This window comes from Rosa chinensis, chromosome 6 (genome assembly GCF_002994745.2).
Source record: "Rosa chinensis cultivar Old Blush chromosome 6, RchiOBHm-V2, whole genome shotgun sequence".
Taxonomy (NCBI): domain Eukaryota; kingdom Viridiplantae; phylum Streptophyta; class Magnoliopsida; order Rosales; family Rosaceae; genus Rosa; species Rosa chinensis.
Window position 1 is genome coordinate 16,056,402 of NC_037093.1, and position 24,542 is coordinate 16,080,943.

Genomic DNA, 24,542 nt, shown 5'->3' on the forward strand with positions numbered 1-24,542 from the left:
CTGCTACACGTAGACATTGTCTCCGAGGGGCGAAATCTACTCTTAAGGGCAGTGTTTACACGCCTCAACCACAAACTCTTTTTGAATGATCTGTCCTCCTGAAGCCTACAAATCCAGTAGATAAGTGTTATGATTCTTGTTATTTTAGTCTATTATCACAATGAAATGATGATTGTTATTTATTATTAATATATTGTATTTATGTGATTTTGTAGGAGATGAAATCCGGTGACCAAAATAGCATCCATCGACCAAATTTTCCAACACCAACAACCAAAAACTGATAATTACCTATTTCACATCCATATAAAATACATAAATATTCAACATGTCATTCAAATAAAGAATCCAATGAAAGTTAAGAGTCGTGAGATCCCTCTCTATGTGGGTTAGCTTTCAAATGAACTGCTTTTAACAACTCGAACCCTCAAGCTGCAATGTAGAGATGTGTTTCAAGTCAGATGACTAATTAATCAACATAGCATAAATTTAGCAACAGCGATGAACCCACATACTTGCTGTGTCTAAACCGTGCTATTGAACTCATCCAGAATGTATTTTCTTGCCTTCAGGTTTTGACACCATGATTTGTAGTCATCAGTCAAATGATGCTCAGTCCTCCAAGTCCTTTCTGTCAGGAACAACCACAGCAACAAGAAATGACTTGAAGCTGTTCCCATAAACCCATATCTGCCAACCAGATGAAAGTTACGATGTTAATATATCTGTCAATAGCTTCAGATAACAAGAAAGAAGGGTAGATGAAACTAGTATAAAATTCAAATGTAGCACAAAGACGAACACATTCTCATTTATTGATGAAATAAAGGTAGGTATTCTTGTTATCATACAAGTAGAATACAGAAGTTGGCGACATACCGATGTGATAAGGGGGCATTGCAAGTATTTGCTTTCAATGCTTTCCACAGCAACATATTCACCTCGAGACAGTTTAAATATGTTCTTTTTCCTATCTGTAACTTTCATTGCTCCATTAGGCTGCCATTCTCCAATATCACCTCTGGATAGATAGCCCATACAATGTGCTGTAGTTCGACAGAAAAATTAGTTCATGTCTACAGATTGATGATGGACTAAAAATAATTGCCACGTGTAGATCAACAAGCACCTCGGTGTCCTTCATAAGTTACTTAACCTCTACATCGATCAGCTCAGTCACACCAAAATATTGTCCTTCAATTCTCAACAAATTCAGTTTGTCCTAGCCCAAACTCTGATATAATTTTGGTTCCCATTGACTCATAGAGAAAGGTCTTCCCCTAACTCAATAAATAGCTACAGATCAAAGATGTCATAATGCTTAATAACTCTCTAATCACCATCATCACTCAGTTTCCTCTCGTTGTGAATCTCGATTGAAATTAAGTAGTCTGAGATTTTATCATAGTTCAGGACTAGTAATACATTATAACAGTACCAGTGAAAAGGTCCAATAAGGACCTAGCTATGAGACCAATACCATCTACATCTCTGCTATGGCCAATAATATATGCATATGTTCTATTTTAACCCATAGCAATAAAGCAATACCCTCTACTCATAGTTTCCAACACCTGCTTATCTGGAGGGAAAGTTTGGTTTTCTGAGGTAAAGTTGGACGAGGCTGATTGCCTCAGAAGCACACTTGACCACAAGAGCAGATCAATATATCCAAGCCACCAATCCATTTTGTGTAGATTGTGAAGGATAATCTGAGATTTAGGCAAGTAAATTGGTAAACCTATTTGACAATTGGGGCACAAACAGTCTTAGTTTTATTACTTTATATGTTTCTTGTAGTATCAGTTCTTCTTAGAAAAAGAAAGCAATACATTGTTTGAATGTAAAACCAGTTATTTCGAAAAATGGAATGACGAAGGACAGAATTACTGACCTTTCTAAAGTCAAGCTTGTCCTTCGTCTTTTGGAAGACACTACTTCAGATATCCCAAATTCTTGTTATTTAAACCTTTCAGTAGTCATAAGACTACTGCCAATGAAAATGCAAATGCAAATTTTCAACTGATGAGCTGGCTAAGTTATATGCATATTGGAACAGGGTATGGTTCCACCGGAGGAAACTCTACTCAATACCTGCAGGAACAAATTTAGGCATGAACTAGAAAGTAAGCCCGCGCTTTGCTGCGGGAATCATTGTTACATGATAGTTAAAGTTGTAATACAATTGATCTTTTAATGTTACGTAGTAGGCGTAGTAGTATGTTTATGTTAAACCCAAAGAGCAAAAGTAGGTTTCACTCCAAAATCAGTGGCAACTGTAACTACAATCCTGTGAGGTGTGAACATTGATACAGAACTATTACAGATCATTAATTGTGTTGATGTACTCTTGAAACATATAGAACTGCTTCCAATCTCTGTAGATCTTGTAGGAATTTTATGGTCATTGCAGAAGCTATCGAAAAATGTTGAAGCTGGTAATATATAGAAACATATAGAGAATTATTTGACTTGTTACCAAAAGTTTATAAAGTGAGGTGCCAAAGTTGGAAATTAGAGAGACAATTACCTGAGTTGCTGAAGTGCACCGTCCACTTATTTATCCACTAAAAAATGCTTTAGGCTTGCTAATTCATAAGAAGCAACCAGCCATAGCCCCTGTAATCAAAACTCAAATACATTCACCTACTAAGAAGCAATCCAAAATATATGAAGTATAGAATAAAAAGACGCATCTTGCAAAGTTGCAGAATTGCATAATAAATTTGTACCATGCAGAATGGCTTTCTCGGCTGCTTTCGCAATCAACTGCAGCACCACAGAATCCAATTAGACTCGAACAGATTGCAAGAATGCAGTGAGTAAGATATCAAGAAAATTGATCCGTTATCTACTAATGTGCATGCGGAAGACAGTTACATCATTCCTGCATGAGACTTACTACTCAAATCAAATCTTACTATCTATTAATTTTCATCAAATCATGATTATTTCAATATAAGGTGTTAATTGCCTAGTATATACATGAAATCAAACCGAGTAAACAAACCAACTCAAACACGACAATCACTTCTTTTCTTTTTCTTCGTTTTGTTTTTGGTCAGACCACAACTCTTCTATCGCGCGGGAGAAAAAAAAATCCCTGCAATGGCCAACTGATAAGCCCAAATTGTTTTAGGTCTGACCACCGCCCTTTAGAAAAAGACAGATCTTCAATGGCAAGTCGTAAATTACCGGAAAAAAGGGGCAAAACCGTCCTTGCAGTTAAACAGTGCTAGCTCTACGGCCTTTAGTATATGTATAATTTTACAATAACAATAAACAAGGGCAAACATTTCTCAGGTTAATTATAATGTAGTGGTAACTCAACAAGAAACTGATCAAATGAAAGAAGAAAATAATTGCAATTACATAAAACTAATTGGAAACTGCATGTGAAAAAACTTTATTCCACTTTTCTTAAATCATGCCTTCGATCAAGTAAATATCATTCTAAATCAGACATCGAAAATATATGTTTGGTGATCGATCGACACAATTATAATCTGAACTTTTTACTTTTGAATGAGAAAATAATTTCAGACAACAATGCTATAAACTCAGAAAATAGAAATACCTTGAAAGAATCTAGTGAAATATGACTAGTTCACTAGATCAAACTTCAAAAACAAATTTAGTATCACTTTCCATAATGCAATTTTTCATTTATTATTTACATGGAACCAGGCTTGGAAAACTAGTTCAACTATATCCACACAAATGGAGAATGCCAAAGAGAGTTGATATTATTTATTACAAACTAACTTTGAAACTCCAAAGATATCAAAAAAGAGGGAGAATCTGAACTGTTACCTTATCCGTCACATTGATCCATAGACAATGCTTTACCAACATTGCTGCATTAGTACTAATTACAGCTTTTCATTCTCCAGTTGTGCATCAGTATATATTACTTTGCAGTCAGTCCACTGTTTGGGATGATAGCTTTCCATTAGTCCTGCAATAGCATAATAGTTAAGATGTCAGTCCTCTGTTTTGCTACACATGTCTGTTACAAAAGGAAACGATACCAACAAACACAAATTCATATTGAGGCATATACAGCTGTATAACCAAGTATTGGTAATACTTCAACGAAGTTACTTTGGAAAAAATATAAACTATAAAATAAATCTGCTTTCACAGGATGACTTTACTCAAAATTGTATTAGACTATTATTATCCTTAGATTAATTAGTTGGTAGAAAATCTGTAATTTGATGGCTAACCACAAAGATTTCAGCATAAATTGATCTAATATGGATCCAAGTTGTGCCAAAATGAAAGTATAAATTTCCCCTAGTTGAGAGACGGCACAACCCCCAATTTTAATCATACTGACACAGTTAACACCACTAACATCACCAAATAGAAAGCAACCAATTGGTTTAACAAGCTTGTTGCAAAGTGAAATTTTTTATCCCTAGACAAAACCGTCTTGGAGAATGACGTCCTCACATGTTGTCTTGGCAAAAACAACAAATCTTGAAGATGTTACAATAAATTATAACTGCTCGCTATATTGGGTCGCATCCACATGATTTAAATTCTTGTCTTGGCAAACCTAGCATTTTAAACAGGCAGAGCATATATGTATGAAACAGATTAAGGATCGATAATTTCATTTGGGAATGACGAAATAATTTCATATTGAGAATGCTACAAAATTCGAAACTAAAATAGTCATGTATTGGCCTTTTCAGCAACAAAACAACTAAATCTCCAGGACCAAAATGTTCTCTGCTAATTTATTTGCCTATGACATAAAATGAGGTACATTTATGCTTTAAAATTGTCCAATAGACCAAACATAGGTACAGGACCTGGTCAAATCCATCACCAGATTGCACCCCAAACAAATCACGCCAAGTTACAGGAGCTATTCTGCCTCTAACCTCTTTTTTTTTTTTTTTCAAGAGGCCGAAGAAGCACTAATTCAGAAACATGAAGATAGAATATGTTAAAAAGCTAGAATATTGAAATATCTAACTGTGTTAAGTTGTTTATGTTAGGAAAAGTATATGTTCTGTTGACAATACCTCTGCCTTTAATGCTGCATTAGTAACAATTATGCCTTTTCGTTCTCTAGGTTTTCCACGTGTATACATCATTGTGCAACAGCAGTCCTATGTTTTGGAGGTACTTCACAATCTGAATTTATCTGAAGATGAAAGATGATAGAATTTTTATATTGCTCTAGTTAATGGGCAATCCTTCACTGAAAACAAGAACTTATATGAGATAAACAGTGTTAAGAGTTTACCAACTAAAAGAATTCCTCCCACGAAAAGCAAGATACCCCCAGTTCTTCTGCCTTTGAGTGCTAGAAACATTTGTGAAGCTGACAATTGCTGAACAACACGGATGTATACCTTAGATACAATCCCAACAACTTGGACCTCGTATTTAGAGTATCTAAGGAAATAGTATATGACCTACTTTTTACAAGCACAGAACAGTTTGGAAAGCATGATAAAATCTGCAGAAAGAATTACCACCTAAGGATCTTAGAAAACATGAAAAGGAGAGGGGAATACTTTTATATAAACGGAGTGCCATAATAGGAAGAAACCAAGATAACAATCAAAGGGTCAAAATATACAAGGCAAGTTGGTCTCTGTATTTATATCATGTCTACTACAACAAAATTGGATTACGAAGGCTCTAGTACCTAAATATAAGACATTAGTGGCTTCGAACATATATCTAGTTATGATAATGACATTATAGTTTGGAAAAATAACTCACAGCAGGGATTTTGTTCTCTTGAACAAAAGCTATTGAAACTTCAGCATGGTTGAGATGAACTCAATTGCATTAGCACCTGCAACATAAGCAAGAAAAGTTGGTCAAATAAATTTCAAGGGAAACTGAAAATGCAGAGTCCAATATTCTCACTGGACCCACCACAAGTTAACTCCTATAGAATTGAAACACTGTTTGGCAACTTTGGTGGTTTGCTACTGAACTTTCGTTGTGGCTGGCTTTCAAACACTTGGTACTGTTCAGTAGTTTCCAAACTTAAGTTATTGCCGATCGAGAGTTCGATAGGCAACTATCAAGCATTGAGTAGCCAGCCACTAAGTTCAATTTACAAAAGAAGGTGAATTGGTATATTTAGGAAGGTAAAAGTCAAGACCATTTGGAATTGCCTTCATTTACTCAGAAGCAAGCACCATCACTGAAGTTCACTAACCGTAACTGGAAAGTAATACATGCATGATGCACCGAGAATTATTGAAAAAGAAAAGGAAGCATATAGAGGGTGTCATAAATTGGAAATATGTAATGGCATGTCTATTACAGGCATGTAACCATCAAAACATAATCATAAGACTAAAATGTCACATTCTTTCTAGTAAGATTCAGCCCCAATATATTCATTTTCAGTTATTCAATACTTCAACCAGTCACAAAAGGAAATGATACCTCACAAACTTCATCATCAGAAAGTTCACTGGTGAGGTAAACTTCATCATCAGAAAGGTAAACTTCATCATCAGAAAGTTCCCTAGTGAGGTTCTCTGCAGGGATTAGCTTCATACAAACGTCTTCATTGGGTGGCATTACAAGGTGGACCCCACAGCTTTTTAAGGGGGCGTCACGGTTATTCCGTTGATCAATAATGACTCGACACTTAAAAGGGGGCAACGGACGCGTATAACCGACTCGCAGCATTTTAAGGAAGGGAACATAGTGCAGCCACACATGATCCGACTCTCTTGAATCAACCTTTTCATTGACGAGACCTGAAAGGTATTGCGGTACTTCATTGATGTAAATACTGACATCAAAACAGCAAACATTAGAAGACTCATGAACAGCAACATGGGGAGCCAATCCTGTGTTGTCCCATTTGAAATTTGCAAGTGTTTCAATACAAAATTCAAACCGTCGACGCCCCTTGAACCACTTTGGAACCTCGCTTCTTGGAACTGGAAATGTAATTGTGAATTTGGATTGCTGAGAAGATAGGAGTCGAAAGAAGAGATCAGCGTGCACTTCATCATCCTTGTTTGCCATCTCAACCAAATTTTGACAGAGTCTCCGGCAATTAGTCAAGTCCATCTCCTCAATCATTATTTGTGATTCTTTACGCTCCAAAATGTTTGACAGCTTCGAAATTCTTTCCAATGATACGCAATCCCTCACATCCAACCACCTAATACTTGGTGGAAGCTCTGGAATTTCTACGAGCTTCGTGCAGCCTCTCAAATGGAGTTCCCACAAGTTGACAAATTTGTTGATGCATTCGGGAAGAATAACACCATGGCTTCCAGATAAATCAAGTGAATATAAAGTGGATGCACAATCAAGGGACGCGAGGAAATCAATATTAGATAAATTGCATCCTCTCGCAGTGAATTGAGCTAGCGAAGGAAGAGCCAAATTGAATTCAGTGTCTGGCTCTGGCTCCAATGAACTGCCTTCACTCCGTCTCATTCTTTTCCATAGATTGAATTCACCTTCTGTTTCTGAGAAAGAGTGAATGTCTTCACTCCGTCTCATTCTTTTCGATAAAGAGTCACGGTTGTCATGTGAAACCTTTGAGTAAGTTGGAAGCACTTCATACTCCACCTTATTTGGGAATGTTTCCAGTTTTGGGCACCCGTCTAAATCAATCCCCTTTAACTTCTGCAATTGATAGATGCTGCAAGGTAGATCTGTGAGGTTTCCACAACCAGCTAACCACAAGTGTTCAAGGTTAATTATATATCCAATGGATGAAGGCAATGCTTTGATGGCAGTGTAGGATAGATTCAAGTATTTCATGTATTTCATCTCTCCCTCAATTTCAGGGAAACTCTCCAGCCTTGGGCACCCGTCAAGTGTAACGAATCGGAGGGACCTCCAGTTGACTTTTTCAGGTAGCGTCACAAGGTTAGAGCAATGGAAAAGATTCAGGCGAGCAAGCTTTTTGAGGGATCCAACTGAAGGGTGGACCTCCTCTAAACGTTTACAGTTGCTTAGATCCAGAAACTCTGAGTTTGGGCTTCCAGACAGGTCTGGGCTTTGTGCTAGGAGTTCACATCCCTTCAAATTTAAAAATTTCAGATTTTGCATGCTCTGACAGCTCTGTCATACCAAAGAAGAAGAAAAACTCAAATGGAAAATTGGTAAGGTGTAAAGATTTCAATAAACTAAAGTCTTGAAAATATATAAATACCTCGAAACGTAAGATGCGGCTGGAAGGCATACTAAGTCGAATCAGATTCTTCATATTAAAATTGGAGGGCAAATATTTTAGCGGACAGTCATGCCATTCAAATAACCGCAATTGATTCGGATAATAATCAAAATTTGCACCAAACCGTCCATTGACGTTTATAAAAATTTTAAGATTTCTCATCTTTTTTAAGCATTTAGGACTCAAGCTTATCTCATCTGCTGTAGGCATCTTTATCATTATACCTTCAATTTTTTTTGTTCCCTAGTATGAAAAAGGCAATCGTGTTAGCAAAATGAGTACTTATATAATAAAATGCAATTGTTTTGATTTTTATTCTTTCTTTAACAATTCAAAAGAAAATCATAACACATATTATCCAGATATTGGTTGTCAAATTGGAATAAACAACGGACAAAGAGAATCACCCTGACTTGACTCCATGTATATATAAAAATCTGAGCATATCGGAACTACTTACAGTGTTTTTTGTTAGAACCTCTTGCACATCCTCGTGACGCCACAATCTACTTCGCTTACCGGGCTCTGTAGACTGTTGCAAAACCATATCTTTTCCCATCTCTTCCAACAAATCATGCATGCAAATTTGACCGCATACATCAACATATATGAGAGCCTTTTCTTCGAGAACTTTAATACTATGCTCGGGGTTAATGCGATCACAACCTTCAAGTATTTGTATCACATCATTTGTATTCCGACCTTTGAAGAAACAAGCAATGTCGAGGAAAACTTCTTTCACTGTATCTTGCAGTCCATCATAACTGATTATGAGAATATCTTGAATGCGCCTAGGAGGATTTTTTTTTAAACCATCTAACATAGCTTGCCATTTATGTATAGAGGTATCACATAGATATGAACCTAAAACTTCCAGTGCAAGTGGAATGCCTTGAGCATATTTAACAACAGTAGTAACTAACAGTTTCTCATTATCATTTAAATTCTTATTATCCTTGAAGGCATTTGAACTGAAGAGCTCAAGAGCTTCATGATAACCTAGTTCATGAACCTTGTATATTGGTTTCACCTGATGAGCAATCAACAAATGCTTATCTCTTGTTGTTATGATAACTCTGCTGCCGTGACCAAACCAATCAGTTCTCCCAGCTAATTTCTCTAACTGGTCCAAATCATCCACATCGTCGACAACTAAGAAAACCCTTTTATGTCTCAACTTCTCACGCAACAAAGTGATTCCTTCATGAATGTTGTTTATTTTCGATTCTTTCTGCCCCACAATGCTAGAGAGAAGAATATTTTGTAGGTTGACTAAACCTCCATGTTGCTTTGAGCCTTCTCTAACATTTGCCAAAAAGCAGCTACCATCAAACTTATGGGCAATTGTATTGTAAGCAGCTTTAGCAATTGTTGTCTTCCCTATTCCGCCAATTCCCCATATTCCTACCATGCGTACATCACTTCCGCCAACATCTAACATTTCAAGTATATATTCTACCCGAGAGTCTAGCCCAACTTGGCACTTTGGCATATCCAATAAGGTAGGTTCTTTTACTTGCGGGGAAATCTCTTCAACAATGTTATCAATAAGTTCGTATTCATATCTGCCGTGTTAAAATCAAATGAAACATTTAATAAAATAAACCTTGTTACTCCGAAAAAGAACAGTATTGTATAATAATCACACATCAATAGAAGAACATAAAACTTATGCTAGATTAAAATGAATAAAATTAAGTGCATGATATACCCGGTGCCCGAGAAATGCCACCCAGATAAATTTGCAGCTTCTGAAAGAGCTGCTCTCCATTTTGACACCTTGTCCATGTCATCTTCGAATCTGCTTTCATGCTGTGCAAGTGCCACACCGAATGTACCTCGTTGGTTTCTCACGTCCGATGGATCCACTTTGTAAAAGATTGGCCGAACCATTTGGTTCTTTGATCTTCTACATTCAAGGATATGAACCATTTCATCCAAACACCACTTTGAGAATGCATAGTTTTCAGAGAACACAATGAGAGAGAGCTTTGACCCTTCAATGGCTCGGAGAAGTGCTTCTGATATTTCCTCTCCTCTTGGAAGAGCATCATCATCTATGAAAGTGTTGATCCCCCTTTGAACCAAATTTCTGTGCAAATGACCTGTAAAATTGTAGCGAGTATCCTCGCCTCTAAAACTCAGAAACACATCGTGTGTGTATGAACGGGTGGAAAAAGGAACAGAAGAGAATGAGGAAGAAGCTCTCAATTGGATGGCCATTAGATCTGAGTTGTTGTTTGATTGCTGGTGAAATGAAGAAGGGGCTCTCAATATGTGCGCACTGATCACAGTTTTCAACTTGTTTTTGTTTTTTTAATTTTTGCCTCCAGACAAAGTGGACTGATGAGTCATGTGACCACCGAAACAGCATTAACCGACCAACCAGCTCTTGATTTAGTGGTAAAGAATAAAGAAAGGTTGTTTAGATTTTAGGAATATTAACCTTATCTTGTAGAGAGATATTAACCTTATCTTGTGAAAAAAGAATAATAGATAAACAACTAGAAGGTTGTTTATACATAAATAAGTAGCCGTTACAAGGTTGTTCAAACTTGCCTCCTGGACCTTGCCGAGCTGCTCAGTTTGCTTTCATCAAGTTATCAGATAGTTCTTCTTTGCTATTGTATTCAGTCCTGAGCTTTTCAAGCTCAGCTTGAATTTCATCCAGCTCTACATAAACGCTATACATGTTCTTCTGCATTCAACGTTCTTCAACAAACGTGTTCTAGATTAGGATTATGTGAAGAAGTGAAGACATTTTTCCACTTCTTCTGCTTTTTGGTTATAAGTATGTATTTTGTAAAAGTTACAGGCAGTGCCGCTAGTTAGTAGTGACAGCGCTTTTGTTTCTTGACTTTCATATTAGGTTGTGGATTGTCATTTTTTGACTCTCCCATACTTATATCATGTACTTGTATCTCAATTGCGTTTAATGCAATGCATTTCCTTCTTTCAAAAAAAAAAAAAACAGTATTTTTTATGGCAAAAGGACAAAAACTTAAATCTGCAGGCATAACAAAACTTTAATGTGCAGCGGTCTTATACAAGTCCTCCGACAGATAAACATATAATGACCACTTCTATCGAATTGCAAGGACAATTTAGTAACACAACAAAACAATACACCTATCACTTCTGCATTTACCAAAATCTAACTTACATGCCTTTTTAAACAGAAAAACATCATCAGATGCATAAAATTAACCAACAGCTCAAGCATACACGGCTGAATCTAGATAAGCATACCAGCCACGGGGCCAAGAAGAAGCAGATTCTAACATGTCATACTGACTATTACAGTTCAATGTCTCAAAATTACACTAAATCAGTGAACTTGATATATACTACTACCAGTGCTATTTGACAACAACCTGGAATCAAGGTTCATAACACTACATTTGAACATTATTTGACCATACATATGCAAAATATCATAAATCCACTCCATTCTTCAGCATTTAGTGGTCTTCAGACCTAGCAACTCTCATAATAAGGTACTCAATCTCCAGGTTTCAACAAAAAACAAAGCATCAAGGACTCAGGAAATCAGAGGAACTAATGCTTTTTATTGTATTTTATAATTTATTCAACCAAATTGAAGCTATGACGGATGATGGAAAACAAACTTCTTCCTCTTCCTCTTCTTCTAACCATGACATCTCTCTCTCCCCATCTTTTTTCGAAACATGACAAAGCTTCCTAATCTGAAAGAACACAGCTTCTGAAGGTCTTAGCCAATCATGCAGACAGGAGATAAGAGAGCTGTTGTGGCAGACAGAGGATTCAACCGCCCTTACACCAAGGTAGCCGTCACAAACTGTGGCCTGATGCAGTAAAAGAACACTTTCCCAGCCTTTTTCTTGTTCTACATATTTGTAAGAGGAGACACAAACTGTGGCCTGATGCAGTAAAAGAACACTTTCCCAGCCTCTTTCTTGTTCTACATATTTGTAAGAGGAGACACTTCCAGGTGATACATCTGATCTTGTAAATGTCTAATACAACTGCAAACACGAATAAACAGGTGTAAACAGCCAGAAACTATCTCCCTACTTCACCAAATAACCCATATAGAACATTGTCACATTGGTACATTATCATTCTGTTTCTTTCCCTTTGAAATTTAGCAAGTAATTAAATATTCTTTCCATAAATGATAATATCATGTGTCATGTAGAGTCAAAAACATATTGATTCATAATTATTTGGAAACCAAAAGCAATCAATTGCCCTCTAACATGAAAATACATAATGATTAAGCATAGGAACCACATGTTTACAGCTTCAGAGTTTTTTGCTGGAGATTGTGAGTAGCAAAAAGAACAGTGTCTTTGCTTCATCTACATCTCTCAGCCTTATTGAGCACGTAAGCTATGAAAGGTATATCAGATCGGGATTCAATTTCACTTAGAACAGAGAGATTCACAGCTTTGCATCAAAACTTTAAATGATAACAGGCCTGGGATTTGGTGGGGAAAAGATGAGAGACATGAGCTAAAAGACACATCGTTGGACTCAATATGGTTAGAAGAGAGGAGATACTACGAAGTCAAAGGGCACATCAGAGCTTAAATTAGAGAAAAGAATTGGTATACTTTATCCATTGCATGCATAATTCTAATGCAAAGCTGCAGAACACATAAAACTCATGCAGATTAATCATTCTTCTGCTCAAATGATACAGTGAAATATGCTGATTAACAAAAGACGCACAACTCTATTTCTATACAATTTCATTTTTGATGTGTCGTTGTTGGAAGTGATAAACTTTTTGGGACTATATATTGCCTCTTACATGCATTGTAAGTTCTCAATATATTTTCAAATGTTCTATGTTCAGTGATGACGCCAATTTGTCTTATTTCTGCACCTTCATTGTGAACTTAAAAGAAAAATGGTCCAAAAGGAATAGCAAACAAGCAGCTATAAGCATTCTGAAGAAAATATGCAACTGCTGGAGATTGAGCAGAAATTATGTGCAAATGGAAGAAGAAGATCATGAAAAAGAATAATGAGAAGAGGTATTGGGGTGTCATTGTTTTAATGTTGATGTATTTGTGGATTGGTTTAGTAAGAGAGAGAAAGGTACTAAGGTGGAGAAGTTGAGCATAAGGTGAAGAAGGGGGAGGGTATATATTAGTGCATAGTTAGGTGAAAGGGAGTCATTTTAAGGTGGAAAGACCATGTTATCCAGAACAGAGTAGTGTAACTCGTTCTTGGCAAGTAAGAGGAATAGAGAGGTAGGGACTTCTGCTTGGCAGGGCAGGAAAATAGAAGGGTATGTGAATGAAGTCAGTGGGGTATGAGTGGGAATGTGATGGTTATGATTCTAAGTGTATTGCTTATTGTTTGGTGCAAACTTTACAGAACAAGGCTTGTATTTCCTGTCCTCATAATATAGGCAGTTACAGTACGACCAATTTCTGCCAAACTTTGATTTTATGAGACCCTCTGATATAACATCTCAACAGAAAATAAATTATGCCTAACTACCATAAGATTTCAAAGTTAACTGTAAATTTCAGATAATCTCCATGTAAATCAATCAAAATCATATGGATGTGCTTAATATCGTATTTAGAAATTCGTCCATATCAGAATGAAATGGGGCTGTGATCATTAACTCTACAATTATCCAATTACACATGACAACATACAACTAAACCTAGAAAAAATTATGAAATAGAATCGGAAAACACAAATTGGAAATCAAATAATCACCTTATAGAGAATGGATGCTTATCGGCTTGATAAATTTGAAGCTAGTTGTGGCTGTGGCAGCGGAGGTTGCAAATCCCTAGATGGGCTTTTCTGCTGAGATGGCATAGCAGGAAGATTGTAATGGAAGATAGTAAAACGAAAACGGGGGAAGAACCCATTAAAAGGAAAGGTGGTATTCTAAGCTGGTTAGGGACAAAATCACTCTGATTATGAGTGTGCGAATAAAAGAGCTAGGAAATCAGTGAAAAAGGGTTAGGGGCTCCTTCACGTAGTCCAGATCACCGAGGTGGTGCCCTCTCAGTCATCTCCTGGGTGTTGACTACATGTAGTCCACGAAAATCATAAGCCAAAAATACAACTGCAAACACAAACAAACAGGTGTAAACAGCTAGAAACTATCTCCCTACTTCTTCGAATGACCATATAGAACATTGTCACATTAGTACATTATGATTCATTACCTCAAACACAAAAAGGGAAGCAGAACCACCAAAGACGGGAGAAGCAAATCGCAACCAGAGAAGGATGGACGCCCGTAGAGAGCAAGCCCTCATGACTATGGATCACATAGCTCCAAACACCTGACAAATCTATGTTTTACATGACCAAATCCTCCCCCACCCTCTCTTCTTTGGTTGACTAGTGCACTAGATCAAACTTCGAAAACAAATTTAATATCGCTTTCTATAATGCAATTTTTCAAGTATTAGTTACATGAAACCAGGCTTGGAAAACTAGTTCAACTACTATATCCACACAAATGGAGAATGCCAAAGAGAGTTGATATTATTTTTAAGAAACTAACTTTGAAACTCCAAAGATATCAAGAAAAAAGGAGAAAGTGAAATGTAACCTGTGTATTCGTCACATTGATCCAGAGACAATGCTTTACCAACATTGCTGCATTTGTACTAATTACAGCTTTTGATTCTCCAGTTCTGCATCAGTATATATCACTTTGCAGTCGGTCCACTGTTTGGGATGATAACTTTCCAGTAGTATTGCAATAGCATAATTGTTCAGATGTCTGTTTTGCTACAAATGTCTGTTCTTATCTCTGAAACCACTGAAGCAAAAATGAGGAAATTTTTACAAAAGGAAACGATACCAACAAACACAAATTCATATTGAGGCAAATACAAGTGTATAACCAAGTATTGGTAATACTTCAACGAAGTTACTTTGTAAAAAAAAAATTATAAACTATAAAATAAATCTGCTTTCAACTTTACCTAAAATTGTATTAGTACCCTTAGCTAAACTAGTTTGTAGACAATCTGTAATTTGATAGCAAAACCAAAAAGATTTCAGCATAATTTGATCTAATTTGGGATCCAACTTCTGCCAAAATTAAAGGTATAAATTTCCCCTAGTTGAAGGACGGTACAACCCCCTTGAATCATACTGACACAGTTAACATCACTAACATCACCAAATAGAAAGCAACCAATTGGTTTAACAAGCTTGTTGCAAAACTGACATTTTTTTATCCCTAGACAAAACCGTCTTGGAGAATGACGTCCTCACATGTTGTCTTGGCAAAAAAAAAATCTTGAAGATGTAACAGACTATAATTGCTCGCTAAATTGGGTTGCATCCACATGATTTATATTTTTGCCTTGGCCAAAATGTTCTCTGCTAGTTTAGTTGCCTCTGACATGTTCTCTGAAGATGAAAGATGATATAATTTTTATATTGCTCAAGTTAATGGGCAATCCTTACTGAAAACAATAACTTACATGAGATAAACAGTGTTAAGAAATTATCAACTGAGAGAATTCCCCCCACAAAAAGCAAGATACCCCCAGTTCTTCTGTCTTTGAGTGCTAGAAACATTTGTGAAGTTGGCAATTGCTGAAACACAGATGTATACTTTAGATACAATCCTAACAACTTGTACCTCGAATTTCAAGTATCTAAGGAAATAGTATATGACCTACCTTTTAAATGCGCAGAACAGTTTGGAAAGCATGATAAAATCTGCATAAAGAATTACTACCCAAGGATCTTAGAAAACATGAAAGGAGAGATGAATCAATTTTATATAAACGGAGTGCCATAATAGGAAGAAACCAAGAAACTGAAAAAAAAAGAAAAAAAAAAGGGAGAATCTGAAATTTAACCTGTATTCGTCACATTGGTCCATAGACAATGCTTTATTAACATTGCTGCATTAGTACTAATTACAGCTTTTCATTCTCCAGTTGTGCATCAGTATATATTACTTTGCAGTCGGTTGACTGTTTGGGATGATAAATTTCCAGTAGTCTTGCAATAGCATAATTGTTCAGATGTCAGTCCTCTGTTTTGCTACAAATGTCTGTTATTACCTCTGAAACTAATGAAGCAAAAATGAGGATATTTCTACCAAAGGAAACGATACCAACAAACACAAATTCATATTGAGGCAAATACAACTGTATAACCAAATATTGGTAATACTTCAATGAAGTTACTTTGGAAAAAAAATATATAAACTATAAAATAAATCTGCTTTCACAGGATGACTTCACCCAAAATTGTATTAGTAACCTCAGTTAAACTAGTTTGTAGAAAATCTGTAATTTGATGGCAAAACCACAAAGATTTCAGTATAATTTAATCTAATTTGGGATCCATCTGCCAAAATGAGAGTATAATTTTCTCCTATTTGAGGGATGGTACAACCCCCAGCTTGAATCATACTGACACAGTTAACACCACTAACATCACCAAATAGAAAGCAACCAATTGGTTTAACAAGCTTGTTGCGAGCTGAAATTTTTTATCCCTAGACAAAACCGTCTTGGAGAATGACGTCCTCACATGTTGTCTTGGCAAAAACAACAACTCTTGAAGATGTTACAATAGCCTATAACTGCTTGCTAAATTGGGTTGCATCATGATTTAAATTTTTGTCTTGGCAAAACTAGCATTTTAAACAGGCAGAGCATATATGTATGAAACAGATTAAGGATTGAAAGTTTCATTTCAGAATTATGAAATAATTTCATATTGATAATGCTACATCATTCGAAATGAAAATAGCCATGTATTGGCCTTTTCAGTTACAAAACTACTAAATCTCCATGACCAAAATGGTCTCTGCTAGTTTATTTGCCTCTGACATAAAATGAGGTACATTTATGCTTTAAAATTGTCCAATAGACCAAACATAGGTACAGGACCTGGTGAAATCCATCACCAGATTGCACCCCAAACAACTCATGCCAAGTTGCAGGAGCTATTCTGCGACAATTTTTTCTTTTGAAGAGGCAGAATAAGCACTAATTCAGCACCATGAAGATAGAATATGTTAAAAAGCTAGAATATTGAAATTTCAACTGTTTTAAGTTGTTTACCACACTTATCTGTTAGGAAAGGTATATGGTCTGTTGAGAAAACCTCTGACATTAATGCTGCATTAGTAACAATTACAGCTTTCAGTTCTCCAATTGTTCCACGTGTATACATTATTCTGCAATAGCAGTCCTATGTTTTGGAGGTACTTCACAATCTGAATTTTTCTGAAGATGAAAGATGATAGAATTTTTATATTGCTCAAGTTAACGGGCAATCCTTTACTGAAAACAAGAACCTATATGAGATAAACAGTGTTAGGAAATTACCAACTGAGAGAATTCCTCGCACGAAAAGCCAGAATACCCCCAGTTCTTCTGTCTTTGAGTGCTAGAAACATTTGCGAAGCTGACAATTGCTGAACAACGCAGATGTATACCTTAGATGCAATCCTAACAACTTGGACCTCGAATTTCAAGTATCTAAGGAAATAGTATTACCTACTTTTTAAATGCGCAGAACAGTTTGGAAGCATGATAAAATCTGCAAAAAGAATTACCACCTAAGGATCTTAGAAAACATGAAAAGGAGAGGGGAATAAATTTTATATAAACGGAGTGCCATAATAGGAAGAAACCAAGATAACAATCAAAGGGTCAAAATATACAAGGCAAGCTGGTGTTTGCATTTATATCATGTTTAGTACAACAAAATTTGATTATGAAGGTTCTAGTACCGAAATATAATTCATCAGTGGCTTCAAAAATATATCTAGTTACGATAATGACATAATAGTTTGGAAAATAACTCACAGCAGGGATTTTGCTCTCTTGAACAAAAGCTATTGAAACTTCAGCGTGGTTGATGATGAACTCAACTGCGTTAGCACCTGCAACATAAGCAAGAAAAATCAGTCAAATAAATTTCAAGATAAACTGAAAATGCACAGTCCAATATTTTCCCTGGACCCACCACAAGTTAACTCCTACAGAATTGAAACACTGTTTGGCAAGTTTGGTCGCTACTGAACTTTCGTTGTGGCTGGCTTTCAAACACATGGTACTGTTTAGTAGTTTCCAAACTAAAGTTGTTGCCGAGAGTTCGATAGGCAACTACCAAGCATTGAGTAGCAAGCCACTGAGTTCGATTTACAAAAGATGGTGAATTGGTAGTGAATTGGTATATTTTGGAAAGGTAGAAGTCAAGACCATTTAGAATTGCCTTCATATACTCAGAAGCAAGAACCATCACTGAAGTTCACTGACTGTAACTGGAAAGGAATACATGCATGACGCACTGAGAATTATTGAAAAAGAAAAGGACCAAAGCACCAATACACAATTCCTTATCCTCCCTGTGTTCTTTCAAAACACTGAAGCCAAAAAAATCCAGTCCCAACCTCCAAATTTCCTTTCCAAAGCAGCAATTCAAACAAATCAACAAGTGCAAGAATTTAAAAGAAGAAGAGATAAAAAAACAAGAGTGAAGAAGTGCTTTGATTACCAGACCGCGATGAAATGCGAGGTGCTTTCCCTTCAATGGCACGTGCAAAGAAAAAACAAGAACCAACTAAGCTTTAAGTGTGATCGCCTTTTTTGGCTATTGAAGAACAATAAGGCACACCACTTGTTCGATAAAATGCAGCAGCAAATCCAGACACCCGAAGTGAAGAAGGACGCTCCTAGGCGGCCAATACTCCGAGAGGATCTTTTTCAGTTTTGGGCCTCCGACAAACTTTTCTCGGGTGTCCTTGCCAAATTTGGGCTTTTGTGGCGGGTGTCCATTTTAAGATCTGGTGCCCGAAAAGAAAAAAGGTTTGAGGCATGTCTCCGAGTTCACTCCGTATATTGACGGTTTCCAACTTTCCATATCAAAATTGGGGCTGAGAAAAATTTATGGATCGAGGAACAATGGAACATGACTCACACAGAAAAGAATCCCATTTCAAAATTGTGAGGGCTGAGATTCACTCGGTAATTTCAGCAGCCGCACAGACAGTGGGACAGCCAATCTTGCATGTATCCTCTCAAACTGTAGGAATGCATTCCATGTCAGATGACTAGATGAGTAAACATTACGGTAGTGCATGCATGAAATTAGCGACAGGGAATTTAGACAATTATCAACATACTAGCTAGCTGTTTCCTACTATATATATACCTCACCCAAAGTTCATATTTTGCCCTCCGAGTTTGACACAATGATCCACAGTCATTGATGAAATGATGTTCAGCTAGCTGTCCTGTCCTCCAAAACCACCACAGCAGCAAGAAACGACTCAAAATTGTTCCCATAAACCCAAATCTGCCAACCAGAGAAATTAAGATATAAACAGCTTCAGAAAACAAAAGAGGAACTAATGTGGACGAATCAAACGTTTGTGCAAAGATCAACTATACAAATTCATCTACTAAGGAATGTAGAGAGAAGTCCTAATGGGGTTATACCGTTATATACAAAAGAAAAGTGCCATATTAGGAAAGAACTAAGATAATTATTAAAGAAAGGTCAAAATATTCAAGGCAAGTTAGTCTTGGAATATATATCATGTTTAGTACAACAAAATTGAATTAGGAAGATTCTAGTACCACAATATAAGAGAAGTAGCTACACAAGTGTGTTTAAGCATCTAACTAATTACAATAATGACAAAAACGTCCCCTATAAAGTTAGAACCTTATATATATAATTCAAACACTGTTTAGTATATTCAGTGGTTGATTAATGAACTCTCTTCATAGCCTTTAGAGGCTGGCTACCAATTACACTTCATAGTATTCTATACTAATTTCCTACTTGTACTTACATAGGCATTCACAAGCATAATTAGCTATAATGAGCCACGCTCATGCTACCACTAGCGGTACCAACTCCCGCCAAAGGAGTGACCCACAGAAACACAGCCAAACAGGTTATTGCCTGAGCCCCGGCTCGCCTCCAGATCGCTGCTGACGCGCAGCCACGCCAAGTTGGCATCAGTAGCTTCAAAAGCTGGGGATTGAAGCACATCAGTCCCACATCGAAAACATGGAGAAGATCAGTTCCCTCCTCACCTATAAAAGGTTCTCTCCTCTCTCCTCATTGATTACGCAATTAATACTTACCTACTGTCACTTTGTCAACACAAATACATTGACTAACTTAGGCATCGGAGAAGAGAAGACCGCCCAGCGCGGTCTCCCTCTGACGCCCTCTGTATTTTACTTGACAGGTAGCGGAAACTCTGAGTATCGTTGATAGCGGTTCGCCCATCGGACCAGCATTAGTAAAGGTTTAGCTACCGCTGAACTTTAAACATTAACACTACTGGACCTTAGTAAAGGTTTAGCTACCGCTGAACTTTAAACATTAACACTACTGGACCTTAAGTTGTTGTGGAGGGCTTGGCAGGCAACCACCGAGCATTCCTTAACCAGTAACTGTACAGGGCTCAGTCCAGACTTCTAAAGAGGGTAATTAAAGTGCAAGTCTTAGAAAAAGGAAAGGTCAAGAACAATGGTTCAAATGCTTTCACACTCAACAACAGAGCTTCTTCATTCAAGTGTCTTGCATGATATGCATAAATCTGAAAATCAAAGATACATTATTACCTCCATTGCAATAAGCCACCGGGGGCAATATGATTTATATATAGCACAACGATGTCCCTGCAAACGTAAAAACATATCAAAATCCAATCGTTTGCCTTTTGTTTACACATGTCAGTATACATATCTAGGGACACATAAAAATCCTTTTGAAATCATTGAGATACCGAGTATGGGTTCCATTTCTATCTTTTTGAAACCACACAGCTACTGAGTATGGGTTTCATTTTTCCTATCCCATTTTACTTGATTAGTATGCCTCAAGATGACGATGCTACTTGAATGAGGTTTGTGTAATAATCCTTCTGGACATCTGTAACTTATCCACATTTTGTGCTGTAGTATTTGACATATGGATGGTGCAAAGCATGGTGTAATAAACTGCTTTCAACCCTTAAAGAACATATGCACATCTGTAATTAATATGGATGAGGGAATAGCATGTTGTAAAGAATGGATAGATAGCCCATAAAATGTGCTTTATTTTGGCAGAAAATTTGTTCATGTCTACGGTTGGTGATGGAGTGAAAAATTATTGCCTCATGTATATCAACAAGCACCTCAATCTTCTTCATAATTTACATAACCTTTAGAAGAGCTCAATAACACGAATATATGGTCCTTCAATTCTCGACAAGTTTAGATCATCATTTCATTAACTCATTAAGTAGCTAGAGATCTGAGTTTCAATATACTTCAGAACTCTCTAATCACCATCATCTCTCAGTTTCCTCTCTTAGAGAGTCATGATTGAAATTAAGTAGTCTTAGATTTTATCATAGTTCAGGACTAGTAACACATTATTACAATACAAGTACAAAGGTCCAGTAAGGACCAATTATGACCAATAGCATCTGCATCTTTGATATGGCCATATACAGAGTACAAGTGAATATTAGATGCATTTGTTCTATTGTAACCCATACATAGCATTAAAGCAATTCCCTCTACTCATAGTTTCCAATACCTGCTTTTCTAAAGGGAAAATTTTTGGTTTTTGAGGTAAAGTTGGAAGAGGCTGGTTGCTTTGAAAATACACTTGACCACAAGGACAAATAATATTCAAAGCAACAAATCCATTTTGTGTAGATGGTGATTAATATTTTGAGACGTAGGCAAGCAAATTAGTAAACAAAAACGACAATTGGGACACCACTTTCTCAGTTTTCTATATTTCTTGTAGTATGCATGTGTTCTTAAAAGAAAGAAAGCAGCACATTGTTGAATGTAAAACCAGCTACTTCAAATAATGGAATGATGAAGGATAGAATTACTGACCTTTTTAAAGTCAAGCTTGTGCAGGTAAGGTGGTGGTGCTTCGTCTTCATGGACTTGAGTAAATCTCCACTTTTAAATTTCAATACTCTATTTTGACATACGAATAGTTGGTTCCTGGTGATGATCTTCAATGCACCAACGTTAATTGTTGGGATCAGTATCTTCATCGGATTCCTACAAAGACCAATAGAAAAGAAGAATGAATTTTCGGTAATCTGAATGCAATAGACCAAGAAAACTAGACTCATCCATTGAGGAAAATAGATGCCGGAATCCTAATGTATGTTAATACTGCCGTGGATGAAGCCTGGGATAAGAACAATCATAATAGCGGTATCGGGGTTATTATCAGGAATCACAGGGGCCACTCTTTGGCCGGAGCTAGTGTCATGAAATTCGCAATTCTGCAATGAAATCTGAAGCTGAAGCCGTGGTGAAAGGTCTTCAGCTGGCTGCGTATTTGAAGCTCCAGAATGTCATCTTAGAAGGAGACTGCCAGGAGGTCTTACTTGCTCTTGACAACCCTTCTGTCACCCCAAATTTGGAGTCACCTGAAAACTTTATTTAGCGGGATCAAGTGGAATTGGATCCCTCGTGAAGCAAACCGTGTTGCAGACGCCGCGGTGAAGCTTGCTAAGTTGAGGTTGTGCTCTCAGGATTGGGCCAACAGGCCTCCAACCTCTTTGATTTCTGTTTTAAGGAATGATGGTCTTCCAGGGGCTACTTGTAGTTAGGAGTGAGGCTATTGCCTCATTTGCTTTTGTGCTATTCTCGGTCTCTTATCCAGCTTCTGTTCTGTTGTATTTGCTCTTCGTTGCTTGCCCTTGTGGCTTAATGAAATTTCATTATTGATTAAAAAAAAAAAAAAAGGTTGAAATACTGAAAAAGGTTGAAATACTGCTGTGATTTGTGGTAAATATAGCAACATACCGAAGTGATTAGAGAGGCATTGCATGCAAATACAAATATATTCACCCTTAAGCCACGTTTGGTTCGCGGAAAGTAAGCATCAAGAAAAAAAACTTATTCCTTTTTTGCATTTGGGATGCAAAAGGAAAATAAATTATTTCCTAAAAGAAGGGAAAGTGGTTCCTTCCAAACTTCAAATGAATTACTTTCTCTACTTCTTTCCTTGCATTTATTACTCACATCGTATTATTTTCTTATTTTATTTCATTTCCTTATCTATTTTTTTATTTTTATTTTCTAAGATACTACCATATTATTCTGTGTTTTAAATTTACAGGAATTTTGTCCCATATTTTTTACAACAATCTAAAAGAGAAGATTCGTGCGAAATTTCTAACAAAGACAGACAACATGAAGTTCAAGGAATCTCATTCAATATCACACATTTGGCTTCTTCTTAATTTCTCAATTTATGAATACCTTAATATTTTTCTTCCGATTATTAATTTATATTGGTCCTAAATATGCTAATTGCATTTTGCGTTGCATGTACTAATTAATAATTTAATATCAACTAATTCTTGATAGGAAAAATCTCTCAAATGCTAAAGTTGACGGAGGAATTAGTTACGCAATATACAGACACTAGCATCTACCATGACAAAGGAATCCTGAACCACTTCTACGACATAACAAACTTTTGTTCTGTAAGAAATATATATATATATATATATATATATATATATTTGGGTTAAATACTGTTTACTCCCTGAACTTTTACTGAAAAAACACTTCAGTCCCTCACCTTCTAATTTGACATGTTTACTCCTTACACTCTCAATTTCTCACCGAGTAAGTCCATTCTGTTAACTCTCCGTTAAATTGTACCGTTAAGTGGCTGACGTGGCTAATTCATTGATGCTAACTCAGTTTGGTGGGACCCGTTTTAAGAGTAAATACCTATTTTAACCTTGACTTCCTACATCCCTATTCTTTTCATTTTTTTTTTGACAGTCTAACCCAAGTCGAAGAGGGGGAGGAGCCACAGAACTCTAATTCCCAATTTGAAACACTCACCCTACAACCCCCTCTAGAATCATAAATGAAGCCTCAACCCGACTCAAACCAAGACAACCTTAACGCCTTCCCTGTCCGATCTGCTCAGAGCCAGACTGCCATAAGCTTCACTCTAGCGCAAGAAGACGGGCAAGAATCCAAAAGCCGCTAAGAAGAAGCTGGAGATTCTGCGCCTTCCCCGTTCGATCTCCTCGGAGCCGGACTGCCATAACCTTCGATCAGAGCATTAGGGTTGATCTTCTCGCCCAATTGATCGTCAATGTCAACTCCCAGTAGCGGTGTAGCTACGTTAACGAGCTTAGGATTCTGGTCAACTGGTCTGATCTGGGACGCACATTGAAGCTTCTGGTGATGCTGAAATCAAAGAAGAGCGCTGTGGAAGATGTCGACGAGGAGCAGCCACCGACGTCGGAGGAGTCGAAAGCTTTCCTGGAGGATTTGGTTTCGAATTGGGTGCTTTTGCATGTGGATATTGAGAAATTATTTAATCTTTGCATTTG

The 24,542-nt window shown here is 36.9% G+C and overlaps 1 protein-coding gene and 2 long non-coding RNA genes across 28 annotated transcripts; all 3 read right to left on the reverse strand.

Moving 5' to 3' along the window:
* Window positions 1–865: 865 nt before the first annotated feature.
* On the reverse strand, window positions 866–6,915 carry LOC112171932. 2 transcript variants are annotated; one of them, XR_002925182.2, is made up of 9 exons: window positions 6,430–6,915; window positions 5,749–5,824; window positions 5,264–5,351; window positions 5,040–5,161; window positions 3,814–3,958; window positions 2,733–2,769; window positions 2,531–2,619; window positions 1,895–2,435; window positions 871–1,046 (listed from the first exon to the last, which is right to left on the reverse strand). It is a non-coding gene; the product is annotated as an uncharacterized LOC112171932 (long non-coding RNA). The 2 variants fall into 2 exon arrangements; XR_005801581.1 differs by having other exon boundaries at window positions 866–1,046; window positions 2,733–3,958.
* Window positions 6,916–7,877: 962 nt separating this feature from the next.
* Window positions 7,878–10,459, reverse strand: LOC112170914 (disease resistance protein RPV1-like). The gene is made up of 3 exons (XM_040508234.1): window positions 9,900–10,459; window positions 8,649–9,753; window positions 7,878–8,431 (listed from the first exon to the last, which is right to left on the reverse strand). Exons 1-3 carry the CDS (start codon window positions 10,409–10,411, stop codon window positions 8,027–8,029), a joined length of 2,022 nt encoding a protein of 673 aa, XP_040364168.1. The 5' UTR covers window positions 10,412–10,459; the 3' UTR covers window positions 7,878–8,026.
* Window positions 10,460–11,648: 1,189 nt separating this feature from the next.
* LOC112171913 lies at window positions 11,649–22,862 on the reverse strand. Of its 25 annotated transcripts, XR_005801557.1 has the most exons (15): window positions 22,057–22,862; window positions 20,782–20,838; window positions 20,296–20,634; window positions 19,998–20,182; window positions 19,352–19,495; window positions 18,695–19,222; window positions 18,004–18,080; window positions 17,696–17,734; window positions 17,521–17,609; window positions 16,036–17,418; window positions 15,853–15,892; window positions 15,652–15,766; window positions 14,374–14,978; window positions 13,913–14,270; window positions 11,649–12,195 (listed from the first exon to the last, which is right to left on the reverse strand). It is a non-coding gene; the product is annotated as an uncharacterized LOC112171913 (long non-coding RNA). The 25 variants fall into 25 exon arrangements; XR_005801561.1 differs by lacking the exons at window positions 19,998–20,182; window positions 20,296–20,634 and having other exon boundaries at window positions 18,695–18,983; window positions 19,118–19,222; XR_005801556.1 differs by lacking the exons at window positions 19,998–20,182; window positions 20,296–20,634 and having other exon boundaries at window positions 14,374–14,493; window positions 14,766–14,978.
* Between the last annotated feature and the right edge of the window lie 1,680 nt (window positions 22,863–24,542).

Bases quoted from the DNA above. Each gene is read 5' to 3' on its own strand.
- LOC112170914 (XM_040508234.1), bottom strand. From the start codon at position 10,411: ATGGCCATCCAATTGAGAGCTTCTTCCTCATTCTCTTCTGTTCCTTTT. The intron at 9,754-9,899 runs GTATATCATGCA...TTAACACGGCAG, and splicing joins TGGCATTTCTCGGGCACCGG to ATATGAATACGAACTTATTG. The intron at 8,432-8,648 runs GTAAGTAGTTCC...TTTTCATACTAG, and splicing joins AGGTTCTAACAAAAAACACT to GGAACAAAAAAAATTGAAGG.